Here is a 19,767-nt window from a genome sequence, read left to right on the forward strand (position 1 = left end):
CTGATTCAATTTCAGAATGCATCCGCATCGTCACGCGGAGTGTCATTAAATGTGGAATAAATACACAATTTAAATGTTTACAACTGTTTTTACTGTCTAATATCGTTCTTAAATATTTAGATAAATGTCCAAAAGCTATTTCAAGTGTATAATTAACGTAATAAAGTAATGAGATGAAATTGAAACCACCAATCGTAACACACAGAACAGTCACTTCAGTCTTCGATACTCGACAATACAAATTATCATTTCTGCTTCGCTTAGTCCCAAAATTGCCAATTTTCTAAAAAAGTATTTAAATTAATCGATGTATTTAAAACATCAATTGTAAATTATGATTATATCGCCTTAAAATACTAAAATTCTTTATATAATTCACGTTAGCACACGAGCAATGACAAATTCAATTTAAAAATGAGTCCGCACCATCACGTGGAGCGTCGTTAAAAATGAAATATTAATGTATTTTAATAGTTTACATCTGTAATCAATGTCGAATATTATTCTTAAACATTTTAATAACAATATTAAAGTCATCTTTAATACATTAGTATGTTAATAAATGAATTAGATGATATTGAAACAAACAATCGTAATACACAGAACGATCTATAATCTTTATTATCAATTGACGCCTTCAATCTTTTCCTTTATCTAAAAATATCATTTATTAATTCTTAGTGCTTATATATATAAATTATAAACCAAAATATTATTATTGAAAATTCGAAAGATTCTTAAAAAAAAATTTCCGATTAATGACATCGATTTGACCTTACTTTTACTTTAAAACAGGATGATTCAAATGGCGTGCAGATTTTAAATGTTTAAAATTAATCCGTGTCCTTCCATAATTATCAAAAACATGCTTTGTAATGAATTTCTGTGTTATTTAATTTTGAACTTGGAAATCCTAAATCACTGCTATACCATTTAATAAATGATATGAGATTGCGGAAAACATCCAATATAGTTAGTTATATTGGGTTACATCTCAATTTGTACTCTACATACATACGTGGATCAATTTTATTTTGCAATATAGCCGGAAAAATGCTAATAAACGTTGTATTTTCTATTTTTATATATAAAATAAATAAGAATACTATCCGTTAAGCATTGAAAAAAAATGCATTGAACACAGGTCGTGTAATCCATGCCAATGTTTATAAAGACAGTTTTACACTGGAATTTCTGAATTTATAACCATAGCAGAATTTCCCGGTGGAAAGCCTTATCTGTTGAGTACTTTAGATTGTGGCTTGATATTTAGATTGTGAGCATTTCATTTTAAAAACAATGAGGATGGAACTAGTTTTGGAAAAATACATTCATTAATAGACTTTTTTTGTTTATTTTATATTGTTGATATATTGGATTCTAACCAAATCTTTACAAAACTCGAAATCTTCAACGGTACGTATCTAAGGTAGATATCTAGGGTTTTGTTTGTGGATTAGCTACAATTTTTATACCTGCTTTCTGTTGGATTTCTAAATAATTCTAGTTGTAAATGTTGGCGAAATTTTTAGCGTGGCGGGCTTTCAACAGAAAATAACTCGACACACAAAGGGTTAATAAATGTCTTTAATTGGCCAACATGCTATTTACTAATGTAAATATTCGTTCAATGGGGGATTTAAATCCAGGAAAATAAGAAAAATTCAACGTTTATATTATCTGTTCATTTCTCAACCCACCTACAAACACATGTATGTATGTATGTATGATGCAGGGTTTGTCATTTTGTCGAAATTCTTCGATCCTTTCATATGACATAACTTAAGTACACGAAACTTCATCGCATAATTCGCCAAGTATCAGGACAATTTTAGAATATAAATAGATGCGAAGGACGTATAAACACATACACAACGAAAAAATATGCTAAAATGAGTTGTTCATTCACAGACAAGGCCATCATAATCCTAATGAAATAAATGTATTTACCGATATATCGGTTATACTATAAGCCTTATAGGGTAAATGTACGCAAGGTAGTAGCTTGATAAATTTTATTAAGCGTAATCTGTAATGTAAATATCATATGTGTAGCTCAGATGAAAGTCTAGAACCGAAAACTTTGTAAATGGTTTGGTGGCCCTGAAAAGGGCCGTTGTTGTTGTCGATGTCAATTGATTTGTTTGTTTAACCGCCGAATCCGTAGAGGGTGCGTCCTTGTCTCTTGAGGGCGTAGACCACGTCCATGGCAGTGACGGTCTTGCGCTTGGCGTGCTCGGTGTAGGTGACGGCATCCCTGATCACGTTTTCCAGGAACACCTTGAGGACGCCTCTGGTCTCCTCGTAGATCAGACCCGAGATACGCTTGACTCCTCCACGACGAGCGAGACGTCTGATGGCAGGTTTGGTGATGCCCTGGATGTTGTCTCGCAACACCTTCCTGTGACGCTTAGCGCCCCCTTTTCCCAATCCCTTTCCTCCCTTTCCGCGACCGGTCATCCTGAATCTGTGAAGTGTTGGTGGAACGAGAGTGAGAGCTAGACAGACGTCCGAACAGGACGAACTCCGGCGAGCGAATGAGTCTCGAGTAGTGGGTAATATTTTTATAGATAGTTCCATGGAGTTTACTCCATGCCTATCGATCTAGCGAATTATATGGGATCCGATTCGCGGTGATGTTGTGGTGCGGGCTGGCGGCTGCTCGCATTGCTGTTTTGAATGGCTAGAACACTAAGCATAGGTTAGTGCATTAACTATGGGATACTGTTACGGTTAGTATGGTTAGTTTTATTATTAGAGGCTATAGTATTATGTTAGTGGTTTGGTTAACTTAACTTATGGTTACTGTTGTCATAATATATATTTACAGATTAATTCTATCTATCCTAGTTTAGCCTATACCCATCTTCAAGATGTCGATGGGCCTTTGATTGATCGTGAGTTTGGTCTCACTGAGGGAATTTATCAGAGGGTTGTCTATCTTGCCGAGAGACTTGAAGTAGTTCACGGCAAGTTTGTGTACGTGTTTGTCAAGGTGGTCAATGTTTAGGTCATTGTGAATTATAGTGTTTCTTGTGTACCAGTCGTAGTTGCCCGCGGCACGCAAGAATTTGTTTTGAGCTGTCTGTAGTTTGAGTATGGATGTGTTGGAGATGGTAGTGTGAGCCCACACGGGGCTCGCGTACGTGATTTGTGGGCGGATGATAGATTTAAACAGCAAGCACTTGTTTTTAAGCGAGAGCTTGCTGTTGGGTTTGCATAGTGGGTAAAGCTTTGACGCAACTGCCCTAGCTCTGCGCACCGCGTTAGTGATGTGGGGTCTCCAGGTTAATTTGCGGTCGATTATTACCCCCAGGTAGCGGGTAGACGTGGTCCAGTTGACTGGTTGGTCGTTTATAATGACTGGCTTGGCTGGTTTGCACCGTTTTTTGCGTCTGGAGAAGAATATTGCCTGACTTTTATCCGGGTTGATTTTCATCAGCCATTTATCGTACCACGCTACCAGTTGGTCCGAGTACTTCTGGAGGGCGAGTGAGACTCCCTTGGGGCCGACGGAGCTCGCTAAGATGGCCGTGTCATCGGCGTACTGTGCGATGTTTGTGTACCTATGTGTAGGAGTGGGTATGTCGTGTGTGTAAAGGTTGAATAGCGTGGGGCCGAGGATGGAGCCTTGGGGTACGCCAGCGGAGATGCCTCGCTGAGTTGAAATGCGGTCCTTGAGTTTGACCTGAAATCTCCTTTCTCTTAGGAAGGATGCGATGGATCGTATTGAGTGGGGGGTGATGTTGGCAGCAATCATTTTGTAAAGGAGGCCAGAGTGCCAGACTTTATCGAAAGCTTTGGAAATGTCTAGGAAGATTGCTCCAGTAGACATGTTGTGGTCGAAGCCGTCTATAACGGTTTTAACAACTCTGTGAATCTGGTGAACGGCAGAATGTTGGGGTCTAAAACCAAATTGTGTTTTGGGAAGAAGGTCAATTTTTGCGATTTCGCTGTTGAGATTTGAGATTAGGATCCGTTCCAGGATCTTACTCAGTGAGGATAGCAAGCTGATTGGTCGGTAACTTGTTGCGAGGGAGGGGTTCGAGTAGGGTTTTCTGATGAGAATGACATTAGCGAGTTTCCATTGACTCGGAAAATAGCAGATTCTGTTGGTGGCATTTAGTATAGCTGTGAGTGCAGCGATGGCTTTTTGAGGGAGTTCTTTTAGAGCTTTGTTGGAGATTCCGTCAGGGCCAGGGGCCTTTTTGGCGGCGAGTCTCGACACTAAAACGCCCGTATTTATACTTTCGGTGGCAGTCTCTCATTATCACCAATTTTCCCAATAAATGCATACGATGATTTTCTTAAAAGAAACTTGCGACAGGGAATAGTAATATTTATTACACTTTATTCATGATTAATCAAAATTATAATTATAAGATATAATAAAAATCAATCGGGATTTCACTAGTTTTCAAACACGTTGTCAATATCAGTGTTTCTCAACGTTTTCAACTTATTGATTTATTATTTACAAACATATATAAATTTTGTTTTTACAAACCTCTTATATATTTCACTTCGCTCATTGGTTTGACAAGATATGTATATTATTTATTTATATAATTTTAGCTATTTACATAGATAATTATATCCTACATTCTTCCGATAGTTTTGAGACTTTGCCCTTTTTCGCGGTTTTATCAGCAATAGATATTCAAATCAATACCGCCAATACGATGGTGAAAAATAATCGTAATCGGGACGCGTAACCCTTTGAGTGCTGATGTCTTTTCTGTTGAAAGCCCGCCATGCTGAAAATTTCGCCAACATTTGCATCTAAAATTATTTAGAAATCCAATAGAAAGCAGGCAGTGGTGTCACCTCAATTTTGGAACAACGGGTTTCCAAATTTTTTTCAATTTATATATATATATATATATATATATATATTTCAAAAAAGGTCTTTTCTCTTAACCTGCTATGTAATCGACTGTGACCTTTTCGAATTTGTAACCGTCCAAAACAAGATTTGTATAATTTTTGACAAAATTATATGAATTTTAAAATTTCTAACGAGTTTCCGGAAACTTTTAATTTTTAACAACGGGTTTCTGGAAACCCATGGAAACCATTAGGGTGACACCACTGAAAGCAGGTACAAAAACCCAAAATCACCACTCAAAATAAATATTGAGTGGTGATTTATTTCACTCTCTAATATATCTTGCAACAATATAAAATAAACAAAAGAAGTCTATTGATGAATGTGTTTTTCCAAAACTAGTTGCATCTTCTTAATTGTTGTTAAAATGTAATGCTCACAATCCACATATGTGCCAAGGGATTCACTGTAAATTCGCCTAATGCAATTCGCCGAATTCGAGTATACCTAAGCGAGTAGGTCGAATATCAACATACCGAACGACGACCATACCTAATTTCATACTTACCTTACCTCAGTTTATCGAAATACAAATTGGTCGAATGAAGGTTGTTTTACGTTGAAGGATAGATGGCACTTTAGCATTGATAATTTCAAGATTATTTAAAACAAAATAATATATTAAGTTGTATTTTAAAATTTATATTTTATTAATAGATGAAGTCGATCACTGGCACGTATTTATTGTTTTTAAAAAATGTGCGTGTTTGGCTGTGTATTTTAGTGATAATTCAAACACCATTAAATATCTTTGAAACACTGAAACTTTTTACTGCGTATTAAAAATTTTAATCGTTGCGCTAATAAAATTTTAATTTTTTTTTTCATTTTCAAATCTGCCGGAAGTAGCATTATTTTTCTTTGAATTATTATATATCCTAGACCGTGTATCGAACTGAAATTTTATATCTATAACTTGTATTAACTTGTACGCTCGAACTTACACTATTTTTTGGACTTATTAATTAAATGTCTACTCTTATCGAAAAAATGAAGTCCTTCAATTAATATTACATAAATAACAAATAATCAATAAGTTTTATAAACCAGAAACGAGTCTTTTATTACATACAAATCTCAAAAATGCTGCGACTAATTGATTTTTTCGAAACTATTGGATACTCACATTAAACTAATAGTTGATAGTGTCATGCCGATTCGAATTGCAAGTCAAGTGCCGTTTTATTAAGTGATAAGCAATACTGTGTTACATTCATTGAAAGCCTAGGTTCTTTAAATCAATTTCATTAAGTAGATAGAAGAAACGGAATTCAGTGAAGAAATGTCATACTATGAACACTTACCATTTTACATATCGACTAATTCCGATAAGTCATATTTTAAACCCATTGTCATATGAAATAACTATTATATATGGGATAGATGAAACATATAGTGACTAATCAGAATATATTACAACTGGTAAATACACTTTTACTATACATATGTACTCTGTTAATCTTTTTCTTATATACATAGATATATACTTTTCACCCGAACACTAGAAAAAGTCAAAGATTTGTGGAAACATTTTGTTTCATTTGATACTTACTCTAGAGTAGTAGTAGTAGTGGGTAATATTTTATAGATAGTTCCATGGAGTTTACTCCATGCCTATCGATCTAGCGAATTATCTGGGATCCGATTCGCGGTGATGTTGTGGTGCGGGCTGGCGGCTGCTCGCATTGCTGATTTGGATGGCTAGAACACTAAGCATAGGTTAGTGCATTAACTATGGGATACTGTTACGGTTAGTATGGTTAGTTTTATATTTAGAGGCTATAGTATTATGTTAGTGGTTTGGTTAACTTAACTTATGGTTACTGTTGTCATAATATATATTTACAGATTAATTCTATCTATCCTAGTTTAGCCTATACCCATCTTCAAGATGTCGATGGGCCTTTGATTGATCGTGAGTTTGGTCTCACTGAGGGAATTGATCAGGGGATTGTCTATTTTGCCGAGAGACTTGAAGTAGTTCACGGCAAGTTTGTGTACGTGTTTGTCAAGGTGGTCAATGTTTAGGTCATTGTGAATTATAGTGTTTCTTGTGTACCAGTCGTAGTTGCCCGCGGCACGCAAGAATTTGTTTTGAACTGTCTGTAGTTTGAGTATGGATGTGTTGGAGATGGTAGTGTGAGCCCACACGGGGCTCGCGTACGTGATTTGTGGGCGGATGATAGATTTATACAGCAAGCACTTGTTTTTAAGCGAGAGCTTGCTGTTGGGTTTGCATAGTGGGTAAAGCTTTGACGCAACTGCCCTAGCTCTGCGCACCGCGTTAGTGATGTGGGGTCTCCAGGTTAATTTGCGGTCGATTATTACCCCCAGGTAGCGGGTAGACGTGGTCCAGTTGACTGGTTGGTCGTTTATAATGACTGGCTTGGCTGGTTTGCACCGTTTTTTGCGTCTGGAGAAGAATATTGCCTGACTTTTATCCGGGTTGATTTTCATCAGCCATTTATCGTACCACGCTACCAGTTGGTCCGAGTACTTCTGGAGGGCGAGTGAGACTCCCTTGGGGCCGACTGAGCTCGCTAAGATGGCCGTGTCATCGGCGTACTGTGCGATGTTTGTGTACCTATGTGTAGGAGTGGGTATGTCGTGTGTGTAAAGGTTGAATAGTGTGGGGCCGAGGATGGAGCCTTGGGGTACGCCAGCGGAGATGCCTCGCTGAGTTGAAATGCGGTCCTTGAGTTTGACCTGAAATCTCCTTTCTCTTAGGAAGGATGCGATGGATCGTATTGAGTGGGGGGTGATGTTGGCAGCAATCATTTTGTAAAGGAGGCCAGAGTGCCAGACTTTATCGAAAGCTTTGGAAATGTCTAGGAAGATTGCTCCAGTAGACATGTTGTGGTCGAAGCCGTCTATAACGGTTTCAACAACTCTGTGAATCTGGTGAACGGCAGAATGTTGGGGTCTAAAACCAAATTGTGTTTTGGGAAGAAGGTCAATTTTTGCGATTTCGCTGTTGAGATTTGAGATTAGGATCCGTTCCAGGATCTTACTCAGTGAGGATAGCAAGCTGATTGGTCGGTAACTTGTTGCGAGGGAGGGGTTCGAGTAGGGTTTTCTGATGAGAATGACATTAGCGAGTTTCCATTGACTCGGAAAATAGCAGATTCTGTTGGTGGCATTTAGTATAGCTGTGAGTGCAGCGATGGCTTTTTGAGGGAGTTCTTTTAGAGCTTTGTTGGAGATTCCGTCAGGGCCAGGGGCCTTTTTGGCGGCGATGCTTTTGATAATATTTAGGACTTCAAGCGGCGAAGTGGCGACAATGGGTACTGGGGCTGGGTTTTCGAGGTAGCTATTGACGGAGCTTTCAACCATTTGGCAAAAGTCGCTTTGCAGATTAGAGTTTGAGAGCGAGAATTGGTCCTGGAGACTGTCGGCTAGGGCTTCCGCTTTATCGGCGGTGGAGTAGACAAAATTATCTCCAACTTTGATCCTGTCGATCCTATTGCCGTTGCTTCTGAAGATTTTTGACAGTTTCCAGAAACCGTTATGTCCGTCTTCTAGCGCTCTGAGTTTGGTATCCCAGTTGTCGTTTCGTAGTTGCCACAAGGCGTTTTTAACGTCTTGTTGAAGTCTGTTCATTCGCTGTTTGAGGATTGGGTCCTTGTTTCTTTGGAATGCCTTCCTAGCTCTATTCTTAAGGCGAATAAGATCGCGAATGTCGGGTGGTAAAGCTTGCGGGTGCAGGGGAGAGTGGGGAGTGGTGGTGGTGCTGGCTTCTAGGGCTGACTGTATTTCGTCAGTGAGTACGTTAATAGCCGAGTCTATCTCTTGGGTGGTGTGAATCGAGTGGGGGTAAGTGACGGTGTGATGAAGGAGAGTTGAGAATTTCTCCCAAGATATGGTACTTCGGAGGATGGGGTTTATAGTTACGGGGGTGTTGGTGAGTTCTAGTATGACCGGGTGATGGTCGGAAGAGAGATCATTTACTACAGTCAAGGACTGCGCACCTGGAAAATTTTGAGTAAGAACGATGTCTAAGATATCAGGTCTACCTTTGAAGTTAATGGGGATTCTTGTGGGTTCATCTGGGGCCGTGACGGAGACTTTTGGGTTTGAGAGTTGGGAATAACTAAGGAGAATTTTCCCATTATTGTTAGTGGCTCGACTGTTCCATCTGGAATGTTTGGCGTTAAGGTCGCCTGCGGCAATGGTGGCTTTGTTGGTGTTGAATATGTTGTCTAAGTCTGTGGTGAGTAAGTGTTGATTTGGAGGGTTGTAGACTGCGTGGAGGATGAGTGGGGTGCCGGTGTTGGTCCAAACTTCTACCGACGTCAGTTCTATTCCTGTGGTGATCGGCCGCGGGGCCAAGTTGTGTTGGATCGTGTGTTTGATGAATATGGCAGTGCCGCCGGCGGCTTTGCCTATTCTGTCGTTTCTGTATGTAGTGTAGTTTGAAAAGTGTAGTCTATTACCGGGTTTGAGCCAAGTTTCGTTTACTAGTGCGATATCAATGGAGTGTTGGAGCAGAAATTGCTCGAATTCGACACGCTTGCAGAGTATGCTGCAAGCGTTCCAGTAAACGATCTTGAGGTAACAAGTCATTTTTTCTGTCGGGTGAGCATGATAAGGATGGCATTTATCGACTCAATGGACTGTTCGATTTTGCTCATCCGATTTGAAAGGTCTTGGTTTTGATTTGGGTTCCAGCTGGTGTTGATGTTGGTTTGTTGGGTGGGTGGGGTTAGGGGAGGAAAATTTGTGTCTACGTGTCTGTATTGCGGTACGTTGGTCTTCTTTGGTTGGGGGTGGGAGGGGTTGGGGTTTCGGGGTTGACTGGAGTTCTTCCTGCTTTTGTTGTTGGGATTTGAAGGGCAGCCTCTGTAGCTGGAAACGTGAGGGCCTCTGCAGCTGGTGCAGGTTGGGGTGGAGGCTGTTGACGCACAGTCAGTGGTCAAATGGGGTCCTGCACATTTGATGCATAAGGGGGCGACATTGCAGTTGTAGGAGCCATGTCCAAAGCCTTGGCAGCGGTGGCACTGCGGTACAGTGTCACCACGACGAAGTGATTCGATGCGAACCAGTTGGCCGAAAATGCTGGAGAGGTTGAATAATTTCTTCCCCTCTTCGTCGCGTGTGGTCTCGACTGTGAACATGGGCATGTTGCGCTTGTCACGTCGTGATTTCATGACGGTGGCTTTACTGGCTTTATAGCCAAGTTTGGCCAGCTCGGCGAGGACTTCCGATTCGGAGTAGTTGGGGTTAATGCCTCTAATGACTACTTTGAGCGGTTTATCTTCCGTTAGAGGGTGGGCATAAAACTGAAATTGTTGCTCTTGGAGCAATTTCGTGATTTTACGGTAATCATCGATGGTGAGAGGGGAGATTTTTACTCTGTTTTCAGAGTAGACGGCCGTGAACTTGTAGTCATGTTGTTTGAGTTTCCTTTGAACTGCCTTGTAGTCCGATGGCAGCCTAAGGAAGATTGGAGCAACCTTTGCTCTGTGGACATTTTGTGAAGGAGTGTCCGAGACGGTGTTTCCAGATGGGTGAGCGGGGCTTGCGGTTTGAGGGGGTGCACGAATTTGTGCTGTGCGAGGGGTTTGGGGCGTATTTGCCGACGGGGCGCTGGGGGCCGCTTGTTGGGTGGGCACGTCGCGAGTTGGACGCTTTTGGGTAACATTCCTGTTACGGATTATGCCAACCGGGAATAAATAGTCTTCCGGTTGTGGTGCGGGGGTTTTTGTAAGTGCGGGTACAGCTGCTGATGCAGGTGGGGACTTGGCAGTGGCGGTAACCTCCATTTTGTTGGAGTTGGATTCGGAATCGAAATCGGGGTCGGAGTCGAGTTCCGCGAGTGGCGCGTATCTGTTGCTATTGTGTGGGGGCGACTGTGGTTGTGTGCGTGTGGTGTTGGGCGGGCTTACCATTCTACGCTTACCGTTTTTTTTTTTAGGTGACGTCTGGGGGGATGTGGCCATGTCCTTCGTGGTCATCAACGACTGGGACTGCGTCATGTTTGACGCCAGGTTTCCCAGTTGGGCGGAGTGGGCTGCTTGGTCAGCAGCTCGTTGGGCTGCGTGAGTCGCGAGAATCGACTCGATGGTCTTTTTGAGGGAAGCGTTTTCTTCCTTCACGGTTCGAAACGCCTCCAATAGTTCACTGAAGTCGTCTCTAGTGTTTATTTTTTTTTGTTTTTGTGTTTGTGTATTAGTGTCCTTGTCACTACGACTATCACGATCACGTTGTGGTGGGTTACCCATCTTGTGGGTGGGTTTGTGGGTGGGTGAGTGTCACTGTCACTTGTCACTTGTCACTGTCACTATCACTGTGTGTTTTTTTTTTGTTACTGTTGTTAGGACAGCATCTCGTTCCCAGAGGGACACGTTCGAAGTATCGAGTCGTAGTTACATCGCGGTTTCGGCGATGCAGCTGTTAACGACACAGCTGTGTGTAACGCGGGAAACGACAACTACAGCGCGGCTGACGCCGAGGCGGTTTGGGGTACGTCCGTGCACTGCGGGCGCTGGGCGCGGACTAATGACTTACTCTAGAGAACAGCTGGCATTGTTATCATTAACAATCTTTGAGTTTTACTGAACAACATTTCAAATCTATTTTCAAACAAGAAATCGAACGGAAACAAACTATAAAATATAAATCACTCTTTATCTTCCGGCGACAATTAGTCTTAAATTTTAGAAGACTGAATTTGAAAATTATGATAAAGAAAAAGTAAATATATATTAATTATTTAAATAATGGGAATAAAAAGTACACAGTAACATTTTTAAAATTGAAAGAAATAGTCTTTTGAAAAATTTTGAATACACAATAATTATGATAAATATTAATAAACACGAAAACGTTAATTGTTTGGGAGTCATTCAGATAACAATCACATATATTCCAACATCTGGCAGGAACGAACGCATTTAGAAAGATTTCTTCTATTATGAGAAATTGTAAACAATTTTGTCGTTCAATTCTACAAAACCTTCCAAGAAGTACATACCTATGCATATTTTGAAACATCAAATACGGACCCCGCGCTTTGTCTTGGAGCGATATAGTACAAAGACTGTGAGAACCTTTTAAAAACATTCGTACAAATTTAATGTTAATACTAAAAAAATGCACTTTAATAGTTCTCGAAAATCTGCAATACAATACAGTGCAATAAAATTATTGAATGAAACTTTCTGAATATTTTTAATCAGTGTTCAATACTTAAAAAAAATATCCCGAAGTATTTACAGACCAATAAAACAATGTCAGTAAAACAGTTTTCAGACTTGTTAATTTCATAATACAGTTGTATGGAAATCGAATTTTCTGTGGCTTTCTCGAATCAAATCGAATTTTCTGTGAAGCGATTTTCGGCATATATAAAGAATGCCGCTTTCAATGCTTTCTAGGTATTTTATTTGCGACTGTTTGCCGATCAAATGGAAAATAAATATATTTTTATATTTTATTTTATTTTGATTTTGATTTTTAAATGCTTTTTATTATTACTAAATTATGTTCACAATACATCTTATATATATTTTAATAGCTACTGATCTACTGATCATTTTCTATTCAACAATTTTAATTTTATTTTATTTTATTTAAATTGGAACACATACGGAATAAAATATAAAAGAATTCATACCAGTAATAATTCATTTAGAATATTGTACTTCAGAAAAATGCCAAATTCACTATTTTATTTAATGTAATAATTAAACACTAGCAAAACTTTCCTGCAGTTGTTCTCACCAACCACAACCATTAATATGAATTACACATATGATTTAAGTGAAGTTATATTTCGCAATTGCAATCACATTATCCTAGAAAAGCACGAAACATTTCATTACTCAATATAATCAATTTCACCCTACTTATTTTATTTATTAAGTTTTGATAACATGGGATCAAATAAGGTAATGATTTTTTTTTAGACATTGGAAAACTATTTCTGAAGAGGAAAGGGATGGAATAACTGTGGAAACTACTGAGGATCCGTTTGCCCTACTCATCGAGCCGAGAATATGCTAACAACAAATAAATTTGTTGTTAGTAGATTTATGCCACAACTAATGGAACAGTATCAAATTTGTGTTAGCAAAATTTGATATGGGAGCTGTTTCGTTCACAGTTATCGTCGCAGGGAGGCAATTTGCTTTAGAGAATATGTCAAGATTAAAAATGCTGAATTCCATAATTTATTGATAAATATTACTTATACCATGTTATTTTTAAATTTTTCGTTCTAGTATATTTATAACTGAAATTTGGATTTAATGTACGTTTAAAATCCTAGCTGCACGCTTGAAACCCAATTATAAATGTGATATTAAATTCTGAACTAAAAAAGGAATTCAAAAAAATATGTGGCTTCAAATTTTTAAACTCTTTCCAATGTTAAATTTTATTTATCGCTGTGTGAATGAGCTGATAAGCATTACATTTTGTGCGAAACAATTAGACATGTCACAAGCTACAGTTATTGATTGAAATCATTATTTACTTTGGGTCTGTGTGGTGTCGCTAATAGAACAAGCAAATACCATGATCGGTGGAGAAGAGATGGTCATTGAAATTAGCAAAAGTCTTTTCGTTTATATATGTACGTACCAAATTTTTTGTAAAAAACTTCTATAGCTTCACACAGGAGTATTTTTATTACATACATGACTTGATACAATAGTCAATTTTCTTTAACGTTAGTTGTTTTACATATTGATTATTCATATATTGAAGAGAATTTGCGACAGTAATACATACATATATGTGTGTTGCCCATCTGTAATACCACCCATGAGTTTTTATTACATGAAAATGTTTATTATAAATTGGTTAATTTCTGTAACTTGATAAATAAATTATTTATTGTATTGCATGTTTCTTGTCTTGTTATTATTGTTTATATTTCATTGTGTTTTGCAATCTACAATACATATGTAGTATAAATTACTAACTGATTTATATTTGTTATGTATTCATCATAATTTATATTTATTACGTATATTTAAAATTATTAATTATTTATTATGGATATTGTATCAATCGTGGAAATTGTACTAGTCTGTCTATTATACATGCGTTTTCTTCTCACCTTCTTTTAATATTGATGATTGGAAAGCCAATTTTAATATATGTACAATAAAAAAAATCTGTATATCTTTTTTGATTCCTTTTTATTTTATTCCGTTTTATTACTTTATTTTATCATAAATTTTATTGTAAATATGTATGGTTGCTATATAATATAGTATAGTATATATAGCAAAAGGTAATACAAAGCTACAAAAGCAATTAATTTTTTCAATGTCCTTAATTTAGTTCACTCGCCATTAGGTGGGAAATCCTTTTTAAATCTTCTGTCGGGCGCAATATGGTGTATATAGAGTTTAAGGACTATTTGCAAAGAAATGTTATAACATTTATCTGTCTATGTTACTACGCCATCTGTTGATATCGCGTCGAAAAATTACTAAATAATAAAATTTACTACTATTGGTTTGAAACTCGGCTACTGCTGGTTTGAAATTCGAACTAAGGTGAATTTGTTTTTCGATATAAAGATATTAGACGAATTTACCATTCGGTCAATAGATTTTCGGTTAAAGCGTCATTAGTGGAATTGCATTAGGTGAATTGATTTAGGTGTATTGCATTCGACCAATTTACCTGCTCCCGTTTAATACTACCTGGAAAGGCTTTCAGCGCTAAGTATTCTTATTTATTTTTTACTTACTCCTTTACGTTTCACATGGCTTTCGTGTTAGTGGTCATTTTTATTTCTTATCAGATTGTTTTTTATATACTCAAAAAACAAAGCCTATCGGCGTATATTTCAAGCTTATGGACTTGTTGGAAAAACGCCAATCGGCGTTGCTCAGCATTCAATGGGTTAATACGAATCGAAAAAAATAGTTTAATTGTAACATCTAGGACATAAAACGTAAAATTTAATATATAAGCGGTGTTATATTTTGTTTATATTGTTAAAATATAAATATTTTTTATTATTGAATGCAAAAAAATACTGCATAATGGGTCTTCTCAGTTTGAGAGCTACTGTAAAAACGCACCAGGTGGTAGCGTTTGCCGCCCAAACTGACCAATCGCAGCACTTGCATATGTTATAAATATTTGTGCAATGCGGCCGGGGCCGCATTCGACGTTCGTCTTTCGTTCGGACAAGACGTTCCTCAGCACACTTGACAATGGCCCGTACCAAGCAGACTGCCCGTAAATCCACCGGAGGAAAGGCTCCCCGCAAACAACTGGCCACGAAAGCCGCTCGCAAGAGTGCGCCCGCCACCGGAGGAGTGAAGAAGCCCCATCGTTATCGGCCCGGAACTGTCGCGCTCCGAGAGATCCGTCGCTACCAGAAGAGCACTGAACTCCTCATCCGCAAGCTGCCTTTCCAGCGCCTGGTTCGTGAGATCGCCCAGGACTTCAAGACCGACCTGCGTTTCCAGAGCTCTGCCGTTATGGCCCTCCAGGAAGCTAGCGAGGCTTACCTCGTCGGTCTCTTCGAAGACACCAACCTGTGTGCCATCCACGCCAAGCGCGTCACCATTATGCCCAAAGACATCCAATTGGCTAGACGTATCCGCGGAGAACGCGCCTAGATATCTACTGACCTACTATTAAACAAAACGGCCCTTTTCAGGGCCACAAACAATATATTTCGGATTTATTTCTCATGATTTACGAATATAGTTTTCAGTCGCGATTTTCTAATCTGAACGGCCATACAAAGTCTCATGGTCTACAGTATCGAGTAAAAAATAGATTCTTTGTCATGGCCCGGCATATTCATCACATAATGCGTATGATGTTTTTAGCTGGGCAGGGATCGATCATCAACGTATGAAATAATAAAAATTAATCAGTAAGTATGTACGTTCATAGTGTGTATGAATTTCACGTTCAAATCAATTTAATGAAGTAGTTCCGACGCCGTCGGAATTAGTCCGTTTTTTGCAATAGCATCCGAATACGTGCTTTTCATATGTCCGTATCATTGAAAAGTTTGTGATCTTGATTAAATATACAATTAGTGGATTTTAGTTCAACAAAATTGGAGACTAATAGTTGGCATATACTATTACAACTTCGATTCCATAGCTCTTAGTTTTATTACAAGCTTCATATTCGCTTTTTAGCGTCCATTTTTTCTTTATTTTAAATACAACATATTTCTACATAATTTCGAAGATGAAAGTATTACCAATCATGATAATTTAAAAGCTAATAACGAGCCTTGTAAAAATTAGGATAATAAAGACAATCGGAAAAACGTGAAATTTAAATTAACAATATGCTTGAACACTAGACAGACAAACTGCGATGACAGTTGCCAGTATATCAAAAGGTTCTAAATTACTTTTTATATTTTCTAAATTATTTGAAGAGTAGTATTCATATATCTCGAAGCGTTGAGCCTGTGATTGTTGAAAAGGTGTTAAATAATAAGATTTTGCATTTTGAACCGGCCACAAATGCATTAAAAAGTGTATTCAATTATTTTAATGAATTAATTACAACAAAATGGTTGTGATCAATATCCGAGGTATTGCGATTTTAGTAAAATATGACACCAGCTGTATGGTTCCTGTAACGAATCACGTAACTCGTTCAAGCACCATTTCTTCTAAACTATTTCCATAATGAACGGGTAAAAGGGATATGTGATCTTATAATATGTATATTGATATACATTTGATTGGATTGACTATTTTAATTTTTTATTTTATCAGCATCCATTTGGATATTTGACGATTTTAACAATATTCCCATCCATTTCGAATTCAATACAATTTTTGAATTGCAGTAACGAAAATAATGTCATGACCGAACAGACGTTTAAAAATATTGGTGGCCCTGAAAAGGGCCGTTTTTGATGTAGAAAACAGACTTGTTTATCGTTTAAGCCTTCTTTTCGGTCTTCTTGGGCAACAAGACAGCTTGGATATTGGGCAGGACGCCTCCTTGAGCGATGGTCACTCCGGAGAGCAATTTGTTCAACTCCTCGTCGTTGCGGATGGCCAGTTGGAGATGGCGGGGGATGATTCTGGTCTTCTTGTTGTCGCGAGCGGCGTTTCCGGCCAACTCGAGGACTTCAGCGGCCAAATATTCCATGACGGCGGCCAAGTAGACGGGGGCTCCGGCTCCCACGCGCTCCGCGTAATTGCCTTTCCTCAGCAGACGATGGATCCTGCCCACGGGGAACTGCAGACCAGCTCGGCTGGAGCGCGACTTTGCCTTTCCCTTCACCTTGCCTCCTTTTCCACGGCCGGACATGACGAGTTGGAGTTGTGTGTAGCGACGGAGTGAAAGCGAGCACGGTGCGGACTAGCGCACGGTGCGAGAGACGGCGAGCGAATGACAAAAATTTGGATCCGCGTGTATTTATCAACACGACCGCAACGTACACGCGTTTGTGCAATACAGACACATCTGCCGTCGACGCGGAGGGGCGAAGTAACGATAACGAAAATTTTGCAGTTTGAAGCTCTCATTTCTCGCCCACGCACTTGCAGTGAACGGTCGTGCTCCGCAAAAACCAGCCGTGTCGCCGCAACAGCTACCTGCGCCGGTCATACTGTCGCAACCGCCAGAACCCAAAACATCAACCGAGTCGTCACAGCTACACATTCTAGCTGACGTCACTACTCGCTACCGGCATCAACCATGTCGGTAGCGACGTCGACGGACAGCGAAGGGAGCTCCCGGAGGAGCTCCGACAGCGAATACACCAGTGACGCCAGCAATGACAGCTCCAACAGAACTAAGGCTGTCATAAAAAAACTTAGAGCTCAAAACAATGAGCTGAAGGAGCGACTCTCCGCTCTCGAGAGTGCTTTCGAGGAAGCACGTGATGCCTATACGGCAGACCGCTTGGCTTTCGTAGCCGACAGGGCTGCATTACTCCAGCAGCTGAAGGACAAGGAGACTCCAGCAAAACAGCAGTCCGAGAAGTCTGCCACAGCCACGCCCCCCCCCACACCTCCAGCAATGGTGAAGAAGCGCCGTCTGGAATCATCTATCCCGCAGCCGCTACCACGTAGCACCACGCCCCCACCCCGCCCCGCTTCACCCATGCAAGTGGATAGCCCGGGGAAAAAAGAAAAAGTCAAAGGTAAGTCCACACCTACCCCACATATTCAAACTCCTCACAAAGTCGAGGAGAAGTCTCGCCCAGTTGGCATCAGGCGAATTGATGCCAACACACAACGCCGACTTTCACAACTCAACACGCCAACGCCAACAACAACACACACCCGCTCTAAACCACTCACTCAATTGACAGCCCCTAGCGCTTCATCCTCAACACCCCCCACCCCCTCAGTCCCCGCTCCACCTACAACTCGTGCCGCAACCCCCGCACCACCGGCGACTCGCCCCGCCCCATCAAGTTCGAGCGCAGCCCCCAGAGCAGCTCCAATTGCCACAAACGCCAAACCCAAGGTAGCCCCGGTTTTCCTCAAAAAGCCCTCTGACTACCCAACCGTTTACCGCAAACTCAAGGGGCGAAATCTGAAATTTGAATCTGTCTACAACAGTAGCACCGCCAAAATCACCCCCCTTACCATTGCCGATTACCGAGACATCACGAAATTTCTTGAAACAGAGAAATTCCAATTCTACGCCCATCCCCTAACTGAGGACAAACCTCTAAAAATTGTCATTCGAGGCATTAATCCCAGCTTCACTGAAACTGAAGTCCTCGAAGAAATAATTCACCTTGGCTACAAAGCCACTAAAGCCACCGTCATGAAATCACGACGTGACAAGCGCAACATGCCCATGTTCACAGTCGAGACCACACGTGACGAAGAGGGGAAGAAATTGTTCAACCTCTCCAGCATCTTCGGACAACAGGTTCGTACTGAATCGCTCCGTCGCGGAGACACTGTACCCCAGTGTCACCGCTGCCAGGGCTTCGGACACGGCTCCTATAACTGTCACATTGACCCCCTATGCATTAAATGCGCAGGCTCACACTTGACCACCCAGTGCGACTCCAATATTACTACCCCAGTCTGTACTAGTTGCAATGGTGCACACGTTTCCAGCTATAGAGGCTGCATCCTCAACCCTAACAACAAGAGCAAGAAAAGCACCCGCCAACCCCGAAACCCCACACCCCCCCAACCTCCAAAACCACACCACCCACATTACTCATATTCTCAATCAAACTTCCCGCCTCTAATTTCCACCACCCCAGACCCCCTGCCTAAAATAGTAGCCCTCCCTAAACAAACCAAAACAATCCAGAACCAAAACTCAACACCCTGGACGACTGAAAGCTTCAACCATATGCAGACGATGATGTCGACCATCCTAGCCCTACTTACACAACAACAAAAATGACTCGATACCTCAAGATCGTTTACTGGAACGCTTGCAGCATACTCAGCAAGCGGGTCGAATTCGAGCAATTCTTGCTCCAACACTCTATTGATATCGCACTAGTAAACGAAACTTGGCTCAAACCTGGCAATCGACTACACTTCCCAAACTACACTACATACAGAAACGACAGAATAGGCAAAGCCGCCGGCGGCACTGCCATATTCATCAAACACACAATTCAACACAACTTGGCCCCGCGGCCGATCACCACAGGGATAGAACTGACATCGGTAGAAGTCTGGACTAACACTGGCACCCCACTCATCCTCCACGCAGTTTACAACCCACCGAAACAACACTTACTCACCACAGACTTGGACAAAATATTCAACACTAACAAAGCCACCATTGCCGCAGGCGACCTTAACGCCAAACATTCCAGATGGAACAGTCAAGCCACTAACAAAAATGGGAAAACTCTCCTAAGTTATTCCCAACTCTCAAACCCAAAAGTCTCCGTTACGGCCCCAGACGAACCCACAAGAATCCCCACTAACTTC

The 19,767-nt window shown here is 40.4% G+C and overlaps 3 protein-coding genes across 3 annotated transcripts; 1 reads left to right on the top strand and 2 right to left on the bottom strand.

The window, feature by feature from the left end:
• Nucleotides 1-2,129: 2,129 nt before the first annotated feature.
• On the bottom strand, nt 2,130-2,460 carry LOC143909419 (histone H4). The gene has a single exon (XM_077427402.1). The coding sequence runs from the start codon at nt 2,458-2,460 to the stop codon at nt 2,149-2,151; it is 312 nt and encodes a 103-aa protein (XP_077283528.1). The 3' UTR covers nt 2,130-2,148.
• Nucleotides 2,461-15,066: 12,606 nt separating this feature from the next.
• Nucleotides 15,067-15,478, top strand: LOC143909364 (histone H3). The gene has a single exon (XM_077427308.1). The coding sequence runs from the start codon at nt 15,067-15,069 to the stop codon at nt 15,475-15,477; it is 411 nt and encodes a 136-aa protein (XP_077283434.1). The 3' UTR covers nt 15,478.
• Nucleotides 15,479-16,770: 1,292 nt separating this feature from the next.
• LOC143909033 (histone H2A-like) lies at nt 16,771-17,216 on the bottom strand. Its single transcript, XM_077426923.1, has one exon. The coding sequence runs from the start codon at nt 17,150-17,152 to the stop codon at nt 16,778-16,780; it is 375 nt and encodes a 124-aa protein (XP_077283049.1). The 5' UTR covers nt 17,153-17,216; the 3' UTR covers nt 16,771-16,777.
• Between the last annotated feature and the right edge of the window lie 2,551 nt (nt 17,217-19,767).

The sequence above is a fragment of the Arctopsyche grandis genome, chromosome 3 (genome assembly GCF_051622035.1).
Source record: "Arctopsyche grandis isolate Sample6627 chromosome 3, ASM5162203v2, whole genome shotgun sequence".
Classification (NCBI taxonomy): Eukaryota; Metazoa; Arthropoda; class Insecta; order Trichoptera; family Hydropsychidae; genus Arctopsyche; species Arctopsyche grandis.